The following is an 18,447-nucleotide window of genomic DNA, read 5'->3' as shown; positions in this document are numbered from 1 at the left end:
AAAGGACATCCTTATCAGAATCTAGAACTCCTGTATCAGGAAGGTCTACCTCAGCAGAACCTGGTACTTTCGTGTCAAAAATACCAGTCTGTATACGGAATGGACCTCATATTTCAAATAGATCACAACTTGTCACTCCAATGTCAAAAAGATCAGCCTTAGTAAATTCTGATACATCTATATCGGAAGGAAAAGCTTCAACAAGACCCGGAACCCCAGAAGCAAGGAGATCAGTCTCAACGAGATCAGCAACTCCTTTGTCAAGGAGACCAGGTTCAACAAGCCGTGGCACATCGATAAGCAGCCTTAACAAAACCTGTTGCTACATCGGAAACGCCCATTTCCGTAAAGTCTGACACACATTTTCCAAGGCGAGTACACTCTGCAATGTCTGCCAGTCCTGTTTCTGAAAGATCAACCTCAGCAAAACATAAAACTTCTTACTTTGGAAAACCAGTAACAAGGAAATGTGTCAGTGAAGAACCAGGAAGACAAAACTGCGTAAAGTCTGCTCCGGGAAGAACAACTTCTGAAAAATGTGGAACTCCTGTTTCATTAAGAGTAGCCACAGTCACGATGCCAGGAAGACAAGTTGTGCAAGTAGTTGCTACTGTGACGGGAAGAGAATTTATAAAAACACACGAAACAGACAGACCAGCAGATGCCAAGCCTGACACTCATGTGACGAAAAGATCAGCTTCTGTAAGACATGTCACTCCTATGGGCAAAAGATCAGCTTCTGTCAAGCCTGATACTCCTGTGACTGGAAGATCAGTCTCGGTCAGGTCTGATACTCCTATGACTGAACGAAAAGCTTCTGGCAAGTCTGACACTCTAGTGACTACAACGACAGCTTCTATAAAGCCTAACTCTCCTTTGACTGAAAGAACAGCCTCCGCCAAGCCTGCTACACCTGCCACTGGACGAACAGCCTCTAAAACTCCTGTAACTAGGACAGCCTCTGCAAAGACTAACACTACTTTGACTAGAAAGACAATCTCTGCCACTCATGTGACTGAGAGAACAGTCTCCGCGAAGCATGACACTTCTGTCGCTGGAGTTACTTATGTTGCCACAAGAACAACCTCTGCCAAACCTGTCACTCCCTGCACTGAAAGAACAGCCTCTGCCATGTCTAACATGTTTGTGATAAGGAGAGCCTCTGGAAAGCCTAACAGTCCCGTGACTGGAAGGACAGCCTCTACCAAGCCTGCCACTCCTTTCATTGAGAGACCAGCCTCTGCCAGGTCAAACTCTCTTGTATCAAGGACGGCCTCTGGGAAGCCTAACACTCTTTTGACTGGAAGGACAGCCTCTACCAAGCCTACCACTCCTTTCATTGAGAGGCCAGCCTCTGCCAGGTCAAACACTCTTGTGACAAGGACGGCCTGTGAAAAGTCTAACACTTCATTGACTGGAAGGACAGCCTCTACCAAGCCTGCCACTCCTTTCATTGAGAGACCAGCCTCTGCCAGGTCAAACACTCTTGTATCAAGGACGGCCTCTTGGAAGCCCAACACTCCTTTGACTGGAAGGACAGTCTCTACCAAGCCTGCTTCACCTGTCACTGGACGAACAGCCTCTGCCAAGTCTAACACTCCTGTGACTATGACAGCCTTTGAAATGGCTAACACTCCTTTTTCTGGAAAAACAGCCTCTGTCAAGCTTGCAACTCCTGTCTCTGAGAAACCAGCCTCTACAAAGCCTGCAACTTCTGGGACCAAGCAGGGAGCATCTATGAAACCTTCCTCTCCTGTAACTGACAGATTAGCTTTATCAAAGCCTGACACTTCTTTGACGGGAAGAAAATTCGTTACAAAACTAACTCCTGGACGCGTTCCCACTGCTAAACACTCAATACCAGCGCCCACACCACCCAGGTAGGTATATTTAATATCCACTTTAATACGTTATACTGTTTCTAAACTCCCAGAATGATAAAAGAAAATAGTATACATTTTGTATACATTTTAGATTTCTGCCAATACAGAAGACTACATTTGTAGAAATGTCTTTGTCTATCACATGTTTACATCAGGCCGTTCATTTATAGCAAAAGAGCCTACTTGCTGGAATGCAATATAGCACAATGTCAGGAAATGATTTTCAGTTCAGCCATTGTATACGACGTAACGCACAAAACCTTGGACTATTTTAAAATCGAAACTAAAAGGCGTATCTAATCGGCATATCAGATCACAAGATAAAGGAAAAGTAACATCTCAGAGATTGGATTTCTGTAAGTTTCGTCCAAGTTTATTACGTACAAAGACATCTCTTTCTTAAATGATTAAAACATAAATGTCCCCATGTTGCGTCTTATCGCATAATTAATTAACGAGGTTACTACGTATCTTTATTTTTGTTGCAATTGAAGGAAATAATATCAGATGCCAAGTAACTTGTTTGCAAATACTATATGACTGAATTTTATATAATTTTAAAATCAAACATTATTTAGGAAATATATGTACATTCAATCGTATTCATAATTAAACGTGTCCCGAAATTTAGCACGGGGACAACGTGATTTATAAAATTACAATATTAGCAATTATTCAAAGTTCTAAATAAAAAGTTATTTTTGAAGTACATTTTGTATTTTTTTAATCTAATTTTCAAATTTATCAGCACTTTTGAACAATAAATGTGTTTCCACTTTCTGTGTGCAGTGATTTGTCCCAAATCGAGCAATACGACTATGTAAGTAATAATTTGCAAATTTAAAGGTTTACGGTCTTTCTCTTAGATTTTAAATCTATATTTTACTTTAGATATACTATTGTCCTTGCTTGTTTAAGAATGTCTTAAATATTAAAAGATACTGCTGATAATTGTAAAGTAATAAATACAACTATTTTAGATTATTACTGTCTCGTAGTAAATCGTCCCAACGACGTATTAAAATGAGCCGCATCATGAGAAAACCAACATAGTGGCTTTGCAACCAGCATGGATCCAGACCAGCCTGCGCAACCGCGCAGTCTTGTCAGGACCCATGCTGTTAGCTTCCAAAGCCTATTGCAATTAGAGAAACCGTTAGCGAACAGCATAGATCCTGACCAGACTGCGCGGATGCGCAGGCTGGTCTGGATCCATGCTGGTCGCAAAGCCACTATGTTGGTTTTCTCATGGTGCGGCTTAAATGTGTTACGTTGTGGCGCTGTCACTGAAAACCAGCTTTTATTTTATTACTGCAATTTCAGTGTTCATCGTGTTATGGCCTTAGTTTCGTGTGTTACGTCATATACGTACTTTAAATTACTGTGCGTAACCTTTCTGCTTTTAATTTATGTAAACGAATGCTTATTGCAGGCCACGCAGTGGATCTACCAAAAACCAAATCAGCACGGTCTCGGAAAGGGTCGATGTTGTCTGATTCCATTAATGATGCCGCTTCAGTTAGATCTCGAGTGTAGTCTGCTACTCCTGTGGGCCACATGACCGTTAGTGCCAATGTTTCAGTATCGTCTATCAGCAACGCCTCGGATAAGACCATCCGCACTGTCGATGACGATTTTGAGTGCGAAACTACCCCAAGCCGAAATCCTTTGTCCGCATCTGATAATAATGTTACAAAATATGTGTTTGATTGAATAAAAACTTTGAAAATGTACAGACCGTTGTTTTTCTCGTACACATGAATTGAAGGTCGGTGCTCCATGCGTATTGCCATAGAGGATATTAAATGAATGTCTTTTTATATTGAATTTATTAAACGAGATGAATAAAATAATAAAATGCGAGGCTCTGCAATAAATTCAATGTGGAAGGACACAAATGTAATATTTTGTAATCACATGTAAGCTTTTCCTACTAAAAGTTCTAACATCAAAATTTATTATATAGACCATGTCAATTTCAAGCTTTATTACACTAGTGCAATACCAAAATTATGTAATGGCTTTATTTCACTCCCACGATGTCAAACAGGTGCTAAAAATGTTTAATGCTAAGTGTGCAAATATCAAAAACCAAATAATAAATGCTAATTGTTAGTGACGAAATGTGGAACAGTGAAATTTAGCTGCTAATTGCTCAGTGAATGAAGAGCTCAAGATATCATAGTGCTGTAGAAACAAGTGCACGCATCCTATAGATGGTCACTGGACTACAGCACATCACTTATTTATTTCTCTTTCATCTTTTTCAGAACAGTTTCGGTCTTATATTTGCATGTCCGGTAGTAAAACAAGCTGCTGCCTCATATCAGAATTGTAGAATATTGTATATTTTCAAGGATTGCATGTTGCGTGAATTCAATATAAAAGCTAGGCACATATATAGCTGTAAAGCCTCAACCCATAAAGTCATTAGCATTTGATATAGAGTAATTTGCATTTAGCATTTGACAATTAGCATTATAATAATTTGTAATAACATTTGCATTTAACATTAAGTATTCGGAATAAAGCATTTGGTATTGATTACTTGCTAGTGCGCTATGCTCATTATTGCAAAATGCTAAAAGCCATATATTTAATGCTAAATGACAAGTGCTAAATGTTTAATAGCTAATGCTAACTGCCAAATGATAAAGATTTCCTCAAATTCTAAATAGTTTTGTAAGCTCTTAAACTAATGATTGACATGTAACTCTTATTTATTTGAAAACACATTAATTCTGCCAGCTTCATTCAAAGTAGTTCTAGCGATGGACCGCGAATGTCTACTTTTATGGAATATGATGGAACTTCCTGTTATCAATGAAATTTCTAATGACATGAAACATAAGGAATCTATTTATGCCAGGAATATATCAGTCTGTAATTTTTTATTCTAGGTGCTTGTAACACATATCTGATTTGAATCTGTGATATTTTAAGCATCCCTTTTTGCAATTTCATGTGAAGCTATCTAGATTTTTGAGCTGAGACCATTCATGATATTAGTGTTGGAAAATGTCCCCTTAAGACACTGGGAGTTCAGTTTTGCTAGACTTAAACACTGAGACTTCAATTCTGTACCAGTTTTATGCTTCTCCTCAAAAACAGGGAGTTCAGTTTTGCTAGACTTAAACACTGAGACTTCAATTCTGTACCAGTTTTATGCTTCTCCTCAAAGGGAATACTTTAAATGTGACAGATAATTCAGTCTTCCTTCCCATCAAAGGGAAGACTAAGACTTAGTTGGTTCAATTTTGTATCAGTTTTATGCTTCTCGTCAAAGAGAAGACTTAGTGACTGGAAGTTCAATTTTCCTTCTAATTAGAAAGACAGAGCGAGTTCAATATTTTACCAGTGATTGAGAAGAAGGAAGCCTAGGTCATAGTTTTATGCAGGCTATGTAACAGATGGTGCAATTTTGAAATAGTTTTACCGACGAGGCCGATATACGGAACAGGACAAGTCAGTGCCTTAGATAACTTAAATGTATTATATACATATGCGTATTATTGATTGCTTACATGTGCACTTATTGCAATAATGCGTGTCTCCTTTCGGACGCATTTGGATGAGTATATTCATTAAAATATAAGAAATGATTGAAAATATTGTATTAGGGTCTAAAAAGACAAACATGCAGTATGCATGACATCTAAAATGGATCGTTTCGACAAACTGTCGTAAATTTCAGAATTGCAAAGATTGTAACATGTACAGATATTCATCGGAATGTTGCTTTATCTCACAAACGAATTTCTATGAAAATCTTGTATTTCATGTCCTACAATGTTCATACAAGATAAACATGTATCCCTACCAAATTCATTTTAATGGCAGGTGAATAAAAATTGCGTTTAGTACTGTACTTAAAGGTTACAACAGTATATTAAATATTCACAACAGTTACTGTTGTATCTTTGAAATAGTAACCGAAATAGGTCAGTGTTTGTTTTCTCTGAAGGTCCCTTGTATCTTTCCAGACGAAAGTAGAAATAATACATCAACGAAATGTGTATTTGTCGAAACTGATGTTTTTGTAGATGACATTTCAATATATATTTTACTTACTTCTGTCAGACATTCAAAAATATCCCTCCAATTTGACCATACTGGTATAACATTAGTAAAGTTCGAGTTAGACGTGGATAAGGAATTCAGTCCCTCCAAATGTCAAGTTATCCACGTCACAATGAGACGTATCCTATCCCTTGGCAATACTACATGTATCTAAACATCTACTAATTAAATCTCTTATCTCAGCACAATTCCTTGGTGCATATGTATATTTCAAACGATCTCTGTTGGGACACACTTGATATAAACTAAACAGACTAATCAAACCCTGTATTTCCTTCGCATAATGGAAAATTTGAGGTTAACTGAAAGCTCTTTAGTAGACACTAAGTCATGTTTCTAGTACCAAATACATATATCAAAACAGACGAAATAGAAGCGGTCAAAAGACCGGCAGTGCCTTGTCAAGTCATCTGCATGGTTGCGATCCCGCTAACTAGGGAATTCCGCCATTATACCATCTAATGGACTACATGCTAATTTCTACAACCACTGATTATCACAAATACTCGTTTTTCCATAGGTAGACAGGCCAGTTGAATAATCTCTTGATAGTCCCCTTTGTCTCAATTATTTTGCAGTACAATATATTGCTGTTAGCAACATAATCTTGCTACATCAGCATAAGTGAACATCAGAACGTCAAGTCACGACCGAGCTTTGTAAGTGGAGTAAATCATCATCACCATCATCACCTTCATCATTTATAGTAACGGCAAACGTTCAATATTGATACATTATGGCCATTCGTGGGGGTCAGATTTCTAGGCTACTCAGTCCACCTAGTGCTTCCTAACAGTACACCTTAAACCTTGATTCCCTTAACTGCAAAAAATATATACATAATGTACACATAAACTGTTGTGCAGAAAGGAAGACGTTAGTACGGTTAAAACCAGGATAAAAGCAAAAACAATTATACTGGAATTATGCTGTAAACATCAATGTAGCCAGAACTGATTTGAATCCGAGACCGTTTCACCACTGACTACCTTCTTGGTAATGTATTCCACGGAACAACTGTGAAGAGAAAAATGATATTTTTTATAATAATCAGTTGTAGTAGACCAGGTATCTGAATGCCAGATGACTGTAGTGTCTGGATTGCCTTGTGTAAGGTGTAACGTATTCATAATTTTAACAGGTCTAAAACATTGTGGAATAATACTATTTTCACTTGGGTATTGATTACATTTTACTCGGACTTTATCATAGACTCCCTGTGTAAAATCTCAAATTTTAAACTAAAATAAAGGTATTAAATCCATATAATATTTCAATGAAACTTCAAAGTTTTGTTGTTTGTAACATCATCAGGGGCATGTGCAGTGAAAAATCTAAATTTGATTTCTAAAATAGTGTGATATTTACTTCTAAACTCACTATATGTTCATTGTAAATGTACTTCGATATACCCAAGTGGAAACTGGCAGGTACTTGAAAATGCAGCTCTCTGATTGGTCAGTTAGAACCCCTAATGAACAGTGATGTCATGGTAAAGTTATGAATTGCTCAGAATCAAAATCTACATGATAATAAACCATTTTGTGAAATAAAATTAGTATACTATATTTTCTTTTAAATTGCGATGTATTCCAATTTAAGTTTTTATGATATTTGAGTCTGTGCTCGGGGTCTTGCTATAATTGTTAATTACAAATCTTGCAGCTTCCGTTGTCTTTTTGAATGTTTTCCAGTTTATTTATATCCTTTTGATGGTAAGGATTCCATACACTAGAACAGTATTCTAATTTTTTACAGTTGGTCTTACAATGGTATTATAAGCAGCTGCCTTGGTGGAACTTTTAGAAGAATGCATGTTACATTTTAATAAGCCTACGCTCTGACTAGCTTTATTAGGAATTTTATTAACATGTGGAGACCAAGATAAACGTGTTGTTTCACGCCTAAACAGGTGGCTTGACTGACAACAGACAGAGGCTGATTGTGTAAGGTGTAGACTGTATTTGTAGGTTTTCTGGATATATATATAGATACATGCAATATGTGGCATTTGTTTACATTGAAAGACATATTCCATTTCTGCTCCCATAGTGATAAACTGTCAAGGTTCCCCTGCAGCTAAGCTGAATCAGTCTGCGAATTTATAGTCCTATAAACTACATAGTCATAGATCTGCAAAAAGACGTACGCTGGAAGACACAGACGCAGGTAGGTCATTTATGTAAAGCAGAAATAAGAGAGGTCCTAATTTAAGGCTGACCCTCATCGGCCCCACCACAAAATTTTTGAGTTCGATTACCCAGAAATACTTTTATCCAAGAATGAGTAGAGCCCCTGTTGCCGTAATGGGCTAATTTTAAGAGCATTCTGTCATGGTGGACTACATCAAAGGCTTTGGAAAAATCCACGATGGCAACATCAATCTGACTTCGCAGTACTGTCTGAGTTAAATCATGAATAAAACCCACTAGCTTGGGTTTTGCAAGACCGCTGGGCTCGAAAACCATGCTGATATTCCACCAGGATATTAAATTTATCTAAATGATCTAAAATATTACTAACTACTATGTGCGCTAATCAGACATCCCAACTTTTTCTGAATGCCAAGTGGGAGCTTTTGCTTTCCAAAGTGGGAGATTGAGGTGTTCAAGTGGGAGATTTTATACCGAGGTAATTATGTTCATGATAACGAAGCTTTTAACAAATCTAATGATAATATAAACTTATTTGCCCTTATAAAATCACTAGTCTTAAAAAAAATTCACTTGTCTATATCTTATTATTCATGCATTTTTAATGTTTTGGAACAATAAAACATGAAACCTTCAGTGCAAAATTAAATAGTTATGGCACTTTAAGCACTATGTCTAAATTCAAAACACCACTGAGAATTAAACCTGCACTTTTATTTCTTTTGTTGGAAAGAAGACTCCCCAGGTGAATTTTACATGACAAACAGTACAGCTGTTAGAACTGTAAAAACAAAATGTATATAGCTAAAAGAATAAAAGTTCAAGCAATAGAAAATTTACTGTTTGATTCTCATCCCTGTCAACCAGTATTTAAAACCCCTGGCTCAAATACTTTTATTGATCAAAATTCTGTTATCCAAAATTGAATATCCGGGTATTGTTACACTTTCGTAGATTTGCCTAAATCTCCAGTTAAAATGATGTGTTTGACAAATTGTTATGATGCAAAGACAGTTTAACAGCATTTGATAGTAAGTGATATTAAAATTTACCATGACATTTCCTCTTATCAAAATAATTTAAGAGAAATGTTTTTTAAAACCTAGTGTGTTTTAAAACCTAGCAGGTTGACTCGGCGACCATCTACTTTCGATTTCAAAAAGTTACAGAAAAAGGTAAAGCCAGTATAATTTCTAATCTAAATTTGATTGAATTTAATTAGATATCTAATGTCTGGATTGTAATTTCAATTGTGACACATTAATCAACACCTGGCTTTGTTAAATCGTGTAATAAACAATAATCAGCACGGGTAGAATAAGGTGCGAAAATATCCGAAAGCTGTTGTTTACAGACTCGTCAGTTGTGATACAGTATCAGATAGGCGCAAAGAAGTGGATTATTTCATAATTTTTGTGTGGTTTTTTTTTTGTTGTTTTGTTGTTTTTTTAATCGGGAGACTGAGACTTCTGATCGGGGTGATCGGGTTTTACAACCAGAATCGGGAGAAACCCGATCGGATCGGGAGAGTTGGGATGTCTGGCTAATTAAGATCTTACAAGTTATACAGGTTAAGACGGTATATATATATATATATATATATATATATATATATATATAGCTATACATAGCTAATGTTTTCTGTTTATATATGCACCGACTTTAAATAAAATTTGTATTGTGTTGTATTGTATTGTAAAGACACTGGTCTATAATTTGAAGCTTGATTTTTCTCCTTTACAAAACCCCGAAACAGAAAACAGGCGTTACATTAGCCTCGGACCAGTCTGAGGGTACAGAACCAGTATTAAGGGATTTATTGAATAAGATAGTAAAATTTGGTGCTATCTCATTCGCAAATTCGTTTAGAATTCTAGGTTTAATCTGATCTGGACCTGCTGCATTGTATGGACTTAAGTTTTCCAAAATTTTCTTAACACCATTTTCTACTATTAAACAATCTTTGTGGCGTGGAGTGTCAAGGTCCCTGAAAAATAACGTTACAGTAGACAGACAGACTATCCGTGATAATCATTTATTAACGGTATAAATGTTTCTTAAATAATTGAGCATGAACAAGTATGATTATGTTTGTTTTTACTCCTTTCTGGTATTTTATATTTTTTATGGAATATTTTTTTATCCTCCATTTTTTGATCATGTGAGACGTAAGTTCAACCAATAGAATAGGTATGTTTATGTCACATGGTAAGCAACCACCACAGTTTACAAAATGGCTGCCGACTGCAAATTGAAATAATTTTTTCATACTTCGTTTTTATATTCAGTAAATGGATGACTCATTGGTAGATATGACATGTGTTGCTTTCAAGGTATCATTTTATGTTCAAAATACTCGAATCTGCTATCACATCTTGAGTTTGATAGTTAAGGAAGACATTTTTGCAGTTTCTTAAAATGAAAACAAAAGAAATGTCATGGCATGTCAGTGCACCAACATGACCCTCCTCAGAATTGAAATTTGGCACGTTAGAACAGTATGTCTTGGAAAGAAAATTAAAAGTAAATATTTGGATAGCCTGTACAGCACTGTGAATACAGTGTGTGTTTAAATACATCTTGCAGTTTTTTACAAAATATGCTAAAATTCCTTCCAAGTTCCAGCAGTAATAGCGAGCGTAGCTTGCCTTACGGCAATGTGTAGGCGAATATAACAAAGGTGTGCCGAATGGGGCAAAGTGATGTAGCTGAAAAATTTTCCTCTCGTCTGGGCGCCGCCATTTTGGGTGCCGCCATTTTGTTCTACTTCCGTGAAAGTCGGGAAAATTGTTGTTTTTTTTAAAATTTTATATTTGAGTTACAATCTCTATGTTCATTAGGTGTCTTTATTTTTAAAAAAGTTATGTTATGGAAATAATTTCAATTTTGCTTTTATTTTACAAAGTGCGTGTCCCTAGAGGACAGGTGCTCACAGGAAATGCTTTGTTGGCAGTGAATACAGAACTTCATTTGATTGCTGAATATTATCCATCACTCAAAAATAATGCAAGAAAGATTTCCAGTTTCTTTGCCGTTTAAGCTACGCTCGCTCAGAGGCTTTGCCTTTTTCATATTAGCCTGTTTGATGCCATTTAGTATTACTAATTAATGCACACGGTGAGAAAAATGTGCAGTCAGACGGCCAGGGCTGAAACCCGGACCTCGGAATATTGTTGCATGCAGATGCTCCACCAACAGCTAACTGGCTGCCTACAAATTTTCTCCCAGTCCTATATACTGTGACATCCCATCCTGTACTGTGACATAATCTCCCACTATATGAAATTCGTTGTCAAATTTCTAATGGGACAGAGAGGTGAACATGATCATGGAGTCTATAGTCACGGGCCCACCCGTACGGAAATATTATAGTTTGCCGCGAACACTTGCTGCGATCATGCCGCGAATATCCTGCGAACATGCCGCGAACACTTTCGATACAATTGGTATAATTGTTTGCAGGATGTTTGTTTCGTGTTCACTTTTCACATGCAAATTAGTTTTGCCGCGAACTTCCCGCGAACAAGTAGCTGTGAACTTCCCGCGAACAAGTTGCTGCGATCATCCCGCGAACTAGTTGCTGTGAACTAGTTGCCGCGAACTAGCTGAAAACCATCACTACAGAAATTGTGTACAAGAAAGCATGTACAGAAAAAGTGCAAAAACAAATAAATTAATAGGAATCAGGGATCTAAATTTATTGAATAAACTTGAACACTGAGGTTGTAACTAATTCAAATTGTCAATGTCTGAACTTTTTCGTATCATATTTGGAGCATTTTAAACAAAGTTTTAATGATAAAATATGTTTGAATTTTAACTGTTACTTGTCATTTCAATAACAGTGTCTAAGTGCATGTATTCACTTCATCCCAATGTCTGTTATATGTATCACTACAAATCTGTTATAGTTTTACATGTTAATTATCAGACTTATGAAGCTTAGAAATTGTCAAAATAAGCTAGTTTTATATTTCTTTTTAGATAATCTGATACAGCTCTGCAAAAGGTTAAGCCAGGGCTTTTTCTGGCCATTTTGGGAAAAAGGCCCTGGTGCTTTTTGGGAGTTTTCGACTCGCGAATACTGCCATATTGGGAAATATATGTATTGGTTAAACATCCAAACTGGGAAACTATTTCCATGAAAATCAGTCTATTTTTTCCTTGCGTATATTTCTGTGAGTTCTACTGCTAATATTCATAAAAGGAAACTGTTTTATATTCAAATTCAAGCTGCAAATTCAATAAAATTTACAATACAATGGTTGCACAACTATAATTCGCAACAAAATACATGTTGGTCTTTTTTGCTTTGATTGGGAATTTTTGAACAGCTATTGGGAAAAAATATGCATATTTGCCATTGGGAATGGGGCTGAATTTCGGCCCCGTGGGACACACTGAAAAAGCCCTGTAAGCATATCTGTTTCATTTTCAAAATTCCTTATGTTTATTGAGATTTATGAGTATAGATATTAAACATAAATTTTCTGATTTACCACAAAAAAGTATATATTCCTACCAGCCTCTAAGAATCACTTATGAAAACTGTCTGTAATGCACACAGATTTCCTTCTAAACATGTCCAGAATATCTGGTTGTAATTAACTTATCAGACTCATACTGTTACCTTACAGATAATGTTACAAATTAATTGATCTACAATTACCTGCTCTTATAAAAGCTCTTCAGTAACAGTTTACCAAAAGATTATAATCTTCTAAGTTCTTCTCGCGAATATGCCGCGATCATTGGTCTTCCTGTGAATATCCCGCGAACTAGTATCAAACCAATCGCGGCATGATCGGGGTAGCAGCGAATATCCTGCGAATACTTCCTGCGAATAGGTATGTTTGCGGCATGTTTGCAGCATGTTCGCGTCATGTTCGCAGCTTTTTGACCATTTCGTAAGGGGCATGGTCGCCAAATGTACAGTGAGAAAAATGAGCAGCCAGACTGTAACTAGAAGCAGGGGACCCAGAATGCTGTTCTGATGCTCTGCGGACTCGGAGCTACCTGGCCGCCTACACATTTTCTCCCTGTTTTATTATTCAAGTCCTATACACAAACAGTAGTCTCGATCTATGATTTTAATTACCTCCCGTAACAGTCCATCCAAAGAGTCGAAATTCACGGCAATTAAAAAACGGTAGTGCAATCTTCTAGTCAAAATAATTTGATGCATATATTTATTACCTGCTTTTTCTGCAGATTTTATGTGGAATAAGCTGAAAGCACTTATCTACTTGCAAGATAAATATATTGCCTTTGAACAACAAATTAAAAGGTTTTAGCACATTTCTTATATCCTTGAGCTATAACAATGTATGTTTGGTTGGGAATAAGTAATGATTACGCTGCTTTTCAGACATTTCTGAGTTCAGTGAATTATCAGACCTAAATGAAATGAAAGTGATAATTAGTCGTCACAAGTTGTAAATACACTTCTGTAACCATTACTTATAATTAGTCCAACTCATGAGGTAATTTTCACTTTCAGGTTTATTTCATTTTGAATTTACATCCAACACTGCCAAAGAATCATTAGTAATTCAGAGCAGAACATAAATTGTAAGCTCAAGAATATAAGAAACTTAAATCTAGCTTGCTTCCATGTTCTTTTACTTGGGCAAATTTTTCACCTCAGAAAGCATAAAAAAGTGACAAATGTTGATGACTATCAAGCTGGTAATTGAACTTTAAACTTACTATGACAACCTTGCTTTTAGAAACACTGACCACAGAATAATACCATGCCCGCACCCCCCCACCACCCCCCTTACTGAAAATTAAATGTAAATGATGACTTTACCTAAAGACTTGTGAAGACTTCGTTTTTCTTTTTGTTACTTCAGGATTATAAACAATAAGCTTGGCCAACAGAGATGGAGGCAAGATGTGGTGGGCTTCTCTTTACATCCAAATTTGACTCTGGCAATCTTGCAAGAGTGGAGAAAGTCTCCAAAGATGATGATGATGATGATTCTGGAGGTTTGTCACACATGTTTAACTAAAGCTCAGTTACAACTGCTTTTGATATACCTAGCAAATTTTGGAGACCATATAGTCAGATTTCTCTCTTGTTCAGACATGGATTCAAAGATTTTCCTCTTGGACTAGATGTCAGATGAATCAACCATTATTTTTTTTACACAACAGCACCTCCCATTATATCTAAGCATTATATTTCAGTATGTGTAAAGTCATTTGTGCTGCACATTTTGTTCATTTCTGGAAGTTGTCCGTTACTTGTAAATAGAGAGCTTAACATCTAAATAAAACAAAACGAAATGATGTGGTTTAAATTCTTACAATTATTCTTACACTGTATTTGTTTTTGCAGGTGGCAAGTACTTCAGTGAGATTAAAGCGGACTATGAATTCAATGTTTGGACAAAGCCTGATTGTGCTGGCACAGAATTTGAAAATGGCAACAGGTTATAATTGGTTTATGATAATACTGAAATGTTAAATTGAGCAGAACCAAGAGAAAACTAACATTGTACATTTGCGACCAGCATGGATCCAGACCAGCCTGCGCATCTGCACAGTCTGGTCAGGATCCATGCTGTTCGCTAACAGTTTCTCTAATTGCAATAGGCTTTGAAAGCGAACAGCATGGATCTGGATCCATGCTGGTTGCAGATGCACTATGTTGGTTTTCTCATGGTGCGGCTCAATTGTCAAAACTGTATGAAGCAGCTAGCTTAGGGAGTGACACAATCTGGCTGCTTATGGCAGGTTGCTGCTTAAAAGAGAAGTTGAAATATGAACAAAAAGACCATTTGGAAAGTTAGCTGACTGGTCCCTTAAGGCAAGTGACTGCATAATATAGGTGGCTGCTAAGGCAGGTTAAGCTGTGATAAACGTTAAACAAGTATCATAAATAATTGTACACTCAGAGAGTTTGACGTGATAAATTTATTTTGATTTTTATCTTTCAGAAAATCTAGCTGTTGTTATTATTTTACAAGTATAGATATTTGTTTCTTACTTTAGGTCCTGGTTTTATTTTGGGGTGCGTGGTTGGAATCCTGGTCGTTTGATCAAAATAAACATTGTAAATATGAATCGTCAGGGTAAATTATATAGTCAAGGACATTCACCTATAGTGAAAACAGTGCCAGGCAGACTTAAGTGGGAAAGAATAAGAGATAGACCATCATATGAGGTAAGGATTTTTTCATAAGACATACAACTTTCAAACATTTTCTTATTGGTAATTAATATTGTAAGATTGAAGTCTTTTTTATTGATTTTTAGCTTGATTATTCGAAGAAAAGTGAGAGCTGTTCTACTCACCGAGGTGCCTGTGTTGTCATCTGTGTCACACATTGGTTAAATTTTGCATGCAAGTTTATATCTGAGTAACCATTATGTGTATTGGATTGAAACTTGAGACAAGGCTTCCTAGTCATCAAATATACTAAATATACTAAAATAATGAAGTTAGATAACCCTTTGTTGAATTTAATTCTAATTATGGCCATTTTTAGTGTTTAAATGTAGTGACATGTGTTAATCATTGCATATTCAAAAACAACTATTACATTAATTCTGTCAGCATGCGGCCCCATAGGCCAGTAAGCTACCTTTAATAATACTGTATACACATTTTTCAGAGCCCTTGAACTTATGCAGAAGAACCTTTGGAGTTAGGAAATAATTATAATGAGTTATGAAACTCTTGCTGATAGGACTGGAAGATTTGATTTCAGATTGGATTGTAATTTTATATTTACAGACAGTGGATGGACAGTTTATTCTGTCATTTACGTATCGTTTCCCAGAGTTCCGAGGTGCCACAACCTATTTTGCTTTCTGCTATCCCTGGTCTTATACAGAAAGTCAAGATAACTTACAAGAACTTGATAAAAGATTTCAGCATTGTAACAATTTAACAAATGAAAGGTAATAAGATTATTCCAGTGAGTACCGGTATACAATAAAGTATAGTTAGGATATGATACAATTCTGTTGCAGTTATAACAAATATGAATTTCGTAGTCCTCTGCGGTTAAGAGATCAAGTTTCCTGACTTTAAGTCACCTTCCCTTACTGCTGTGGGTTTGAAACCTTGCTCTGGATGTAGAGTTCTTTCATGTCAAGAAGCCATTCAGTTGGTTTACGTAAGGTCAGTGGTTCTACCGGGGTAACTGCCTGTCCCTTACACAATGTTCAGAGGGGCACATAGGGTCTTCCTCTATCGTCATAAACTGTAAAGTAACCATTATGGTCTAGAATTGTGCAAATTTGTCTTGAAAGCCAACAAACCATTCATTTCTTTTCCCAAAATGAAAATAACATTTTTTGAGAAAAGGGAAAACTTTTCTCAGTTGTTTTTATGGTAGACATATTAGCTGATTTTCTCTAAATTATACTTTAATGACATGTAAATGTACAGTTTATTATGCTTGGACATTATATTTAGAAATCAATATTTTAATAGCCAATAACCAGTCTATTGAGAAGAAGTGATATGTCTAGAAGATAACTGCCTAGCAATATTTCTTTACTGTGAATGTATATTCCTATTTCAGTGCTCCAGACAGTATATATTACCACAGAGAATTACTGTGCTATTCCCTAGATAAGCTACGCATTGACCTGATAACTATATCTTCCTGTCATGGTCTGATCAACGAGAATGAGCCACATTTTGACTCCAACTTGTTCCCAGAGAGAAATACCGAGCAAAGATGTAAAAAATTCAAAGGGAAAAGAGTAAGATGTCACACAGATTTTTTGTAAAAACTGGTTTATTTTCTTTTTGAGATTTATTTGTGCTAAGGAACATGGACACAAAAATTTTGTATTTCTAGGAGATATTTCTTATATTTTTTTCATTTTGAAGAATAGGATATACGATAATGCTGGGCCCTTAGTTGTTATCTTTAAGGTCTAAATTTAGGCTTAGACTTCAATGAAAGCTTTTTGCGAACACTCGCTGTCTGAACATCCATTGTCCACCCGTTCATCCACACTGTTCTTCAAACTCCTCTGAAACCATTTGGTGGAAAATTGATAAATTGGACTGGATGTTTGTTAGATGGCTCACTTCCAGGGTTGTTGAAACAGTTCCACTTGATTGCACAAAAGAGCCACTGGAGCTTTCAAACGGCTTTCAAACAACATTCTCCTAAACTGCCAATCTGATTTTAACATAATTTCACACATTCAAGTGTTCCTATGGTGACCGTCCACCTAAAGTTATTTAGATTTGCCAAAAAAGATAGCCACTAGAGGGTGTGGTCACTGTTCCCTGTGTATTTTTGTAGTGGAGACTTTGAAAATCTTCTTGACAGAAAGTTTTGTTCCAGTTTAAAACAATTTCACGAAAAAATTAACCTTGGGTAAATTTCTACCAAGATTGTTAAGATCATTCTTTTTCATAAAAAAAGTGTGGCTGCCAGTGGATAAAGTTACATTTCCCCTTTTGAATATGGTAGAAACTGTCAGAAACTGCTAGCCATATTAAAAACAATTTCATGTCAGTGTTCTTTGGATGATCCTGTACCTAGATTGTTCAAGTTGTTTTGATTCCTGAAAAAAATGGCAGCCAGAGCACATTATCACTTTTCCCTTATATGAACATAGTGGAAAATTTGAAAACATTCTTGTAAGAAATTGCTAGCCGTATTTAAAAATAATTTCATACCAATTTCCTTTAGATGACTCTATTACTAAGATTGTTCAAATTATTTCAGTTCTGTAAAAAAATTTGGCATGGTCACATTTTCTACATTTATATAGTGGAAACTTTGAAAATTTTGCCATAATTGTTTGCCCAGTTTCAAATTTGACTCTACCAGTCTTCTTCAGATTTGTCAAAAAACATGACCGTCAAAGGTCATGGTCACTTTTCTTTATATGTATATTGTGTATATTTTAAAAGCCTTGTCAGAAATTGCTTGTCAGTTTTTTTAATGTTTTCACACAAATGATCTTTGGGTGACTCTACCAAGAATGTTCAAATTGTTCTAAATAATATTCTTCTCCTAAACCACTGCTCTGATTTTGAATTAGTTTCTTAGAAATGTTTCTTTGTTGACCATCTTCTAAGCTTGTTAAAGTTATCTTGATTTGTAAAAAAAAAATGACTGTCTGGATGGGGTCTAACTTTCTGTATATAACTCAATACAATGTACATGGAACTTTGAAAGTCAACTCTCAACTGTGAAACTTTGGAGCATTATAGGGCCATCATGGTTCTTACATTTTATTTTTGCTGTCATTTTTCCATTACCCAAGACTGTAATGAATTTTGTAAGACTCTACATTCTACAGTCACAGGTAGCTGTACAAAGTTTCAGCAGTATAAATATTTTACA

General features: G+C 36.0%; 2 protein-coding genes across 9 annotated transcripts in view; both read left to right on the top strand.

Moving 5' to 3' along the window:
* The window catches only part of LOC123525830 (cytosolic carboxypeptidase-like protein 5), a 64,136-nt gene that overhangs the window by 8,428 nt on the left and 37,261 nt on the right, over positions 1 to 18,447 (top strand). For 7 of the 8 annotated variants that reach the window (XM_053538215.1, XM_053538214.1, XM_053538212.1 and 4 more), the window contains exons 1-6: positions 10,331 to 10,449; positions 13,972 to 14,107; positions 14,460 to 14,553; positions 15,116 to 15,287; positions 15,861 to 16,027; positions 16,657 to 16,840. In XM_053538215.1, the coding sequence (XP_053394190.1) occupies positions 14,002 to 14,107; positions 14,460 to 14,553; positions 15,116 to 15,287; positions 15,861 to 16,027; positions 16,657 to 16,840 (723 nt within the window). In that variant the 5' untranslated portion in view covers positions 10,331 to 10,449; positions 13,972 to 14,001. Of the gene's footprint in view, positions 1 to 10,330; positions 10,450 to 13,971; positions 14,108 to 14,459; positions 14,554 to 15,115; positions 15,288 to 15,860; positions 16,028 to 16,656; positions 16,841 to 18,447 lie in introns of those variants that run through there. The other variant, XM_053538209.1, reaches the window with a different exon arrangement.
* On the top strand, positions 375 to 3,616 carry LOC123525060 (transcriptional regulatory protein AlgP-like). The gene is made up of 2 exons (XM_045303763.2): positions 375 to 1,880; positions 3,316 to 3,616. The coding sequence occupies exons 1-2, from the start codon at positions 388 to 390 to the stop codon at positions 3,377 to 3,379; spliced, it is 1,557 nt and encodes a 518-aa protein (XP_045159698.2). The 5' UTR covers positions 375 to 387; the 3' UTR covers positions 3,380 to 3,616.

The sequence above is a fragment of the Mercenaria mercenaria genome, chromosome 3, assembly GCF_021730395.1.
Source record: "Mercenaria mercenaria strain notata chromosome 3, MADL_Memer_1, whole genome shotgun sequence".
NCBI classification, from domain to species: Eukaryota; Metazoa; Mollusca; class Bivalvia; order Venerida; family Veneridae; genus Mercenaria; species Mercenaria mercenaria.
This window is presented reverse-complemented; position numbering and strand designations above follow the sequence as displayed.

Bases quoted from the DNA above. Each gene is read 5' to 3' on its own strand.
- LOC123525060 (XM_045303763.2), top strand. From the start codon at position 388: ATGTCTGCCAGTCCTGTTTCTGAAAGATCAACCTCAGCAAAACATAAA. The intron at 1,881-3,315 runs GTAGGTATATTT...TGCTTATTGCAG, and splicing joins CCAGCGCCCACACCACCCAG to GCCACGCAGTGGATCTACCA.